General features: G+C 50.1%; 1 protein-coding gene across 1 annotated transcript in view; it reads right to left on the bottom strand.

Moving 5' to 3' along the window:
• Positions 1–5882: 5882 nt before the first annotated feature.
• IBA57 (IBA57, iron-sulfur cluster assembly homolog (S. cerevisiae)) overlaps positions 5883–7713 on the bottom strand; it is a 2001-nt gene continuing 170 nt past the window's right edge. Inside the window, exons 2-3 of the mRNA XM_009994657.1 lie at positions 7223–7585; positions 5883–6338 (exon numbers count right to left, since the gene is read on the bottom strand). Coding sequence (XP_009992959.1) covers positions 5947–6338; positions 7223–7585 — 755 coding nt within the window. The 3' untranslated portion in view covers positions 5883–5946. The remainder of the gene's footprint in view (positions 6339–7222; positions 7586–7713) is intronic.

Raw genomic sequence — 7713 nt, 5'->3', positions numbered from 1 at the left:
CTTTCCTCTTGCACCTCTGGAGCTTTGCTACCTCCACCTATAAAAACAATCCACAGGAATTAATGTTTTTGTCAGTGGCAAAGCTGCAGCTGCCACTTTAGCTCCTGTGTCTGCACTTAAAGCCACTGCTTGGGTCACCTCAGCTGAGTGACTCTGAGTTGGTTTTTTGTCCAAAAGATAAAAAAAATAAATAGTCAGAACTTGTTAGCACTCTCTCCTTTTTCTAGTCTTAAGACTCTGTAATAACAGTTGGCTGATGATTGACTACCCTTTCCAGAAACTGAATTCTATTACATTATACATGGGGTTTCTTTCATGTTCTCTTCAAAAAAAGATGAAAATGGCCCTGATCCACTGTCTCTGGGTTTCTTCATTTGCTTAAAATCATTATTTCTTCATTCTTTTTTTAGAATTAAAAAAAATACAGTGATGTCACTTAAGTCACCTGAGTTAAACCTAAGAATATGCTGGCCACTCTGAACAATAAAATTGTCCTAAAACCCACCTTACAGAGCATGAGGAGCCCTCTGTGACAGGAGTTAACAGTGGAAATCAGAAAACCATTTAGCTTCAAGTTCTTCAGTGGCTTCATGAAGGGGGGGGGAGGGAGATTTAAATCCCACAACTTTCTCCAAAGTTTTCCTCTGTTCCCAAACCTACCCAGTCGCAGTAACATCACCTTGTTGTTCACAGCCCTTCCCTCACCTCTATCACTGCAGGGAAAGCCCTGCTAAAAAAACCCACAACAACACTGAAGAGTGCCAGGCAGCTTGTATCCTTCCCCAAATTATTAAGTGTATTCCTTTGTATTCCTTAAAGCTCTTCTGACGCAGGTTTTCATGGCGTTCCCAGTCACTGTCCTCCCCCAGCAGTCTGATGGGTGCACCGTTTGGCTGTGACAACACACACAATCAACACAACACACAGGGGACTTTTTACACTTTTGGCCTGGAACTTTTGGCCTGGGTGAGGGGAAAAAAGAGAAGAAATCCAAACACCAAACGGTCCAGGCATAAATGATTCCCGTTCGCTGGAAAACAGGGCGTTAGAAGGAAAAACAAGGCAGCCTTTTCTGAAGGGGCTCAGGGGCTGTGCAAGTGTGGCTGCAGCAGCAGTGAACAAGGGGCCCCCCCCCCCCAAACCCCAAGCTGCCAAATCCCCCTGCCCGGGAAAAGCTGGAGAAAAAAGGTGCTTTGCTGGAAATCCAGGAACAACAACAGGCTGCCAAGAACACGTCTTACTTGTGACTCTCACCCATCCAGCACTGGGACACCCCCTGAAGATGTGGAAGGCTCCAGCTATTGGCAGCGGACAAACAGGCTTCGAGGATTAAGCCAAAACACCAAAAAATCTTTGATAAAGGGTTTTTTTCAGAACTTGCTGGCTTCGAGTGACCCAGGGTGAAAATGCAGCCTTGGAGCGACCACCTGGCTGCAGCAGGGCCAAGTCATGGGAGCAGCGACCCCAAAACAGAACCTTCTTTTCCCTGAAGTGACGGTGGGGAGAGCTGGGGAGAGGGAGGAGGGGTGGGAGGGAGAGAGGGCGGGAACTGGGGAGAGAGGGGAAACTGAGGGAGTGAGGGAACTGAGGGAGTGAGGGGGAAACTGAGGGAGTGAGGGGGAACTGAGGCAGAGGGGGAACTGAGGGAGTGAGGGGAAACTGAGGCAGTGAGGGGGAACTGAAGGAGTGAGGGGGAACTGAGGGAGCGAGGGGGAAACTGAGGCAGAGAGGGAACTGAGGGAGTGAGAGGGAAACTGAGGCAGAGAGGGGGAAACTGAGGGAGGGAGGGGGAACTGAGGGAGCGAGGGGGAAACTGAGGCAGAGAGGGAACTGAGGGAGTGAGAGGGAAACTGAGGCAGAGAGGGGGAAACTGAGGGAGGGAGGGGGAACTGAGGGAGCGAGGGGGAAACTGAGGCAGAGAGGGAACTGAGGGAGTGAGAGGGAAACTGAGGCAGAGAGGGGGAAACTGAGGGAGGGAGGGGGAACTGAGGGAGCGAGGGGGAAACTGAGGCAGAGAGGGAACTGAGGGAGTGAGAGGGAAACTGAGGCAGAGAGGGGGAAACTGAGGGAGGGAGGGGGAACTGAGGGAGCGAGGGGGAAACTGAGGCAGAGAGGGAACTGAGGGAGTGAGAGGGAAACTGAGGCAGAGAGGGGGAAACTGAGGGAGGGAGGGGGAACTGAGGGAGCGAGGGGGAAACTGAGGCAGAGAGGGAACTGAGGGAGTGAGAGGGAAACTGAGGCAGAGAGGGGGAAACTGAGGGAGGGAGGGGGAACTGAGGGAGCGAGGGGGAAACTGAGGCAGAGAGGGAACTGAGGGAGTGAGAGGGAAACTGAGGCAGAGAGGGGGAAACTGAGGGAGGGAGGGGGAACTGAGGGAGCGAGGGGGAAACTGAGGCAGAGAGGGAACTGAGGGAGTGAGAGGGAAACTGAGGCAGAGAGGGGGAAACTGAGGGAGGGAGGGGGAACTGAGGGAGCGAGGGGGAAACTGAGGCAGAGAGGGAACTGAGGGAGTGAGAGGGAAACTGAGGCAGAGAGGGGGAAACTGAGGGAGGGAGGGGGAACTGAGGGAGCGAGGGGGAAACTGAGGCAGAGAGGGAACTGAGGGAGTGAGAGGGAAACTGAGGCAGAGAGGGGGAAACTGAGGGAGGGAGGGGGAACTGAGGGAGCGAGGGGGAAACTGAGGCAGAGAGGGAACTGAGGGAGTGAGAGGGAAACTGAGGCAGAGAGGGGGAAACTGAGGGAGGGAGGGGGAACTGAGGGAGCGAGGGGGAAACTGAGGCAGAGAGGGAACTGAGGGAGTGAGAGGGAAACTGAGGCAGAGAGGGGGAAACTGAGGGAGGGAGGGGGAACTGAGGGAGCGAGGGGGAAACTGAGGCAGAGAGGGGAAACTGAGGCAGCGAGGGGGAACTAAAGCAGGGAGGAGGAACTGAGGGAGTGAGAGGGAACTAGAGCAGTGAAGGGGAAAACTGAGGCAGCAAGGGGGAAACTGAGGCAGCGAGGGGGAAAACTGAGGCAGTGAGGGGGAACTGAGGCAGTGAGGGGGAAACTGAGGCAGCGAGGGGGAAAAGAGGCGGTGAGGGGGGGAACTGAGGAAGGGGGGGGGGAAGAGGTGGAAGGCAGCGAGGGGGAAAACTGAGGCAGTGAGGGGGAACTGAGGCAGTGAGGGGGAAACTGAGGCAGCGACGGGGAACTGAGGCAGTGAGGGAGAACACAGAGAAAGGGGACTGGGAAGAGTTGGAGTGGGGCCCCCATTTTCCAGCTGTTTTATTCTGAGGCCAAGACCTGAGCAGGTGACTTGCCAGCTCCCCTCAGCCACCATGGCCTGTGCTGAGGAAAGTACAAAAAGGAGACAGAATTCCACCCTAAAAACATCTCCTGTCCCACACAGGGTGGCAGAGGGGCCCGCTTGGGCCTGGTGCCAGCGTTTTATTCCTCAACGTTTCCTCCTTCCTGCAGAAACGGGTGATTAAAATGTGCTGCTGAGAACATTTCAGCCCTTTGGCTGAATTGCCAAACAGGGTGGGTGGTTTATTCGCGGTGGCTTTGGTCAGTGAGTGGAGCTCCTCACTGCCCTTCACTCAGTCACACCCTGGCTGAAGGAGATTTGTTCTGTCATGAGTTGCCAGGGAGGCAAAGGCCCTGGAAAAATCCACCCGGCACCTAAATAGCCTGGCCTGCCAGCCCAGGCTCACCCAGCCACAGCCTGTGAGGGAGAATAAAAACACATGGCTTGGGGCTGCCCTCTCCAATTTCTGCCACATCCTGCTCCAAGAAGTGATCTGGAAATCAACCTGCGTTTGTATTTTGTGTCTGAGCACCCACGCTTGTGGCCTGCAGCCCTTAGCAACCCAAAAGCTTTTCACACGACGTTGAGAACACAAAAGAAACAAGTACACACCTGCAAAGGAGATGCAGGGCTTCCCCAAACAGAAGAAGCGTGTTTATTCAGGCTGCGTGCAGACCAGTACAATATAACTATGCTGAGGAGGGTTTTGCACAACGGCCGGCAGAGGAAAAGCTATTTCTGGAGAAGCAGGCACCACAGTCCTGCCTTTGTTACCTTTGGAGGAGCCACAAACGGCCAAGTTTCATTTATTTTTCCAGCAGAAAGGCTCCGTTAACCATCTCAACCCTGACACAGGGGTGACAAACAGGGTAACACTCACATCCTGTCAGCAAGCAACCAGAAGAAGTGCTCAGGGTCAATCAAAGGCAGCGTCTCTTCCCTTTCAGACAAGTCACACGTAAATAACTGGTACAATCAACTTTTAATGAGATATTTCACCAGCTTATTTGACAGCAAGCATAAAGAGCTTTAACCAAAACGGGCATTTTTCACAGTTAAATTCCTTTCACAGTGACACTGAAACAGCAGCAGAATATACTTCAGACAGTTTTTGTTACAAATACTCATGTGAGAGCTTTTCTTCTTGGTCAGAATGGGATCTAACCTGCTCATCTCTCTCCCCACACCCTCCCACACAAATGCTGTTTCAAGAGTGGGTGTGCAATGGATTTATTGTCATACAAAAATGCACAGGGTTCATATAAACTGCTGCAGGTTGACAGGGTTAGGAGGCTCAGAGCTGGTTGGCTTTGGGGGTGCAAAGAAGAATATATATCAACTGCAGAAGCGAGAAAAAGCGTGAAGGTAGAAGAGCAGTGGGGGCCCAAAAAAAGCAGCCAAGAAGTGCTGAAATACTGGGCTGCTCTGAGAAACTCCAGGGAATGGTGGATGGAGAAAACCACAGCTGGAGACTGAGCGGGAACAGGGTTTTGTACCAGAGGTACAGAGAGGTCTCACAACAAATCTGGTGATGACGCAGCCAGAGAAAAAGGACTGTGCTGAAAATCCCCCCTCAGGAACACCAGGCTAAGCCAAGTGTGGCATTAACTCCTTCTCCAGGGACTGCAGCTTAACACAGAGGGAAAAAGCAAAGGTCTGAGATGGGACATGTTGGTCCTTCTTTGTGGAAGGATAGAGGTCACCCCTGTCCCACAGGCTTCAGGAAAGCAGAGGGTTTTTCTAAAAGATGACTGAGCAAAGATGTTGACACCAACAAAAATTCCACTCCTCAACTGTTGTTGGCAACCAGAGGGCGAGGGCTTCTAGTAAGAGATTATTCTGCCAAGCACCAGTACACCAATACAATAGCCACACCAGGACACACACCAGTGCACCTTCTTTCTGTAAAATACCACCTTCCTTTCTGAAACAGTCATTTGAGGGAAGGACGCATGTGTGACCGAGGTCAGGAGTGGCAGAGAACCTGGCTGCTCCTGGCTGTGCTCCCTCTGTTGGTGCTGAAGCAGGGACCCAGGATGTCGGACAGCTTTCCCACTGGGGATGACTTATTAAAATCAAGGTCTGAAATGAAGATGATAAGGTATTCCTCTTCCTGAACACAATGAGCAGTTAGAGTGGTAGGAAAAAAAAACACCCAACCAAGCAGCAAGTTTAAGCAGCAGCTCAATGCAAAGAGCAATTTGCAGTGAACACTGGAGCCTGAATACACATCCTCTGCAAGGTTGGAGCAGCACGCTCTCCTTTTCAAAAACAAACACATTCTCATCCCACAGAATGGTTATTCTGAACAGAAACATTCAGTGCATACATCAGGGAAATTCTTGCTCCCATTTCTTGCTTCAGTCTGAACACCCACTGAGCCTGATGTGGAACCTTCCCCCAAATAAACCAGGAGCAGCCTCAGGAAAAGGTGCTCACCCCTGTGTACACTGTACAGGCCTCTTCACAACACTGAGCAGATGATCCTCCTGGATATCCATCCACTGCTGGGTCTGGTTCCTGCTGTTTAGTCATGATTTAAAGAATCCCCTAATGCCCCTGCCCATCAAACACCACAAACAACAGCTGAAGGCAGTTCCCAAACTTATCACAGGAAGTATATTCTCAATAAGGCAAATGGGCAAGTGGTGGTTCCTCATTTACTTACTGGCATTTTTTGGCCACCACTCGGGGATAGTTGCAGTGAGCTTCACTTTATCACCTGCTACATTTAAGCAGAGTGGTTCATTGATGTGAGCTAACCTCAGCAGAGCTATACCAAGTTCACCTCCTCCAGCCCGGAACTTGCCAGCTGACTTTCCTGATTCAGTAAAGATTTCTGCACCCTCAGGAATGCTGTCCTTGGGAAGAGGAGCTGAAAAATGGACTGGCAGCAGACGTTTGCGAATGACACCCATGTGGTGGGTCCTGGCTGTCAGCTCCTGTCCAATGTAACAGCCTTTGGTAAAGCTGATGCCGTTCATGTAGGCCAGGTTTGATTCCAGTGGGAGGGCTACTCCAGGAGGGAGATCTTTCACACCTTCAGGAATTCCTAGGGAAAAAAAAAAAAGTTAAACCAACAGGTAAATGCAGTAAGATCTTCAGTAGTTGAGATTCCTGGATTATGCCCCCTCTGTGAGGAGGAATATCCCTCCATAGCCCAGCCCAGTCTGACCCATTAGCAGCTTGCTTTTCCAAAGCAGATAGAGGCAGGTTTAAGCAGAGGACTATCACTTCTCAAGCTGCCAATTAATTTAATCCACTATCAATGTGGACACAGTAAAATCAAAGGGAGCTCAGGCTCCAGAGCTCCTGGGATCCAGTTCCCTCGCAGATCAATCACCCCTTGGCATCTGGGATAACTCTGTGAATCCACTCATACATTCTTAGGGAAGTACACCAGGGTCTTTCCTTTTCCTTACTTAGCAACAAGGAAAACACACAGACTATGTTTAATCCCAAAATAATCAAAATTACTCAAACCACAGAAGTTGCCCTCTAAGAAAATGAATAATTCTGCTTTTCTTTGGCTGTTAGCATCCTGACCAACCACCCCCTCATGTTAGCAATAGGAAACCCTACCCAAACACTGACTCTGCCACCAGACAGAATTATAGTTACCAGACCACTTTTAAACTCTTAAGTAGAAAACAATACCTGTGCTTATCAATATTGATTCTGCCAACCAAACATTGATTCTGCCACCAGACAGAATCATAACTACAGGATCACTTTTATCCTCAAAGCAGCAAACACCACCTGTATTTATTAACAAGTTAAACACATTGAGACATACCAATGTTGCTTTTATAATTCATTCCTCCCTCTTATATCAACATATGGACTCTGATAATAAGATGAAACTGTGATAATCCATAAATTAATACATATCCCAAAAGACAGTGACAGAGAGTGCAAAACAGGATTTGACTTTACCTTGTTTATACCTGTGCCTGTGGTAATCCTGAATATTTTCAATATAACTCCCAGGGATAATCTCTGATGGATCTGCTCCTTTCTTTGTAATCAGTCTCCAGCCCATGACTTCTGTTCTGGGGTCAGGAGTTGAAATCAGAGCCTGGTCTGCACATTTAGTGAGGGAGCTGGCGACGTCTCCAGCCTGTTCCCCAGGGATGACAGCCCATAAAGAGAGGTCAAGGCAAGGGGCAATGTTTACTTTCCTCCGGATCTTGTACAGTTTCAGATGTTTCTGCACGGCATCCAGCACGCTGCTGTCACACTCCAGCAGGATGTGGGGCTCTTCTTCTGCACTGTCGTGAAGCCTAAAAACAGTAACACCTACAAGGTCAGAATAACAAACCCCTGCAGCAGCGGAAGCCAACAGACTTTATCTTGATCCTGATGCAAAGCCAGAGATCTGGGGAATTTCACCGAAGGCTGCTGGTGCACACAAGAGCAGCACTCAG

The sequence above is a fragment of the Chaetura pelagica genome, unplaced genomic scaffold, assembly GCF_000747805.2.
Source record: "Chaetura pelagica isolate M959 unplaced genomic scaffold, ChaPel_1.0 scaffold130, whole genome shotgun sequence".
Taxonomy (NCBI): domain Eukaryota; kingdom Metazoa; phylum Chordata; class Aves; order Apodiformes; family Apodidae; genus Chaetura; species Chaetura pelagica.
The sequence above is the reverse complement of the archived record's forward strand: the minus strand, read 5'-3'. Positions and strand labels throughout refer to the sequence as shown.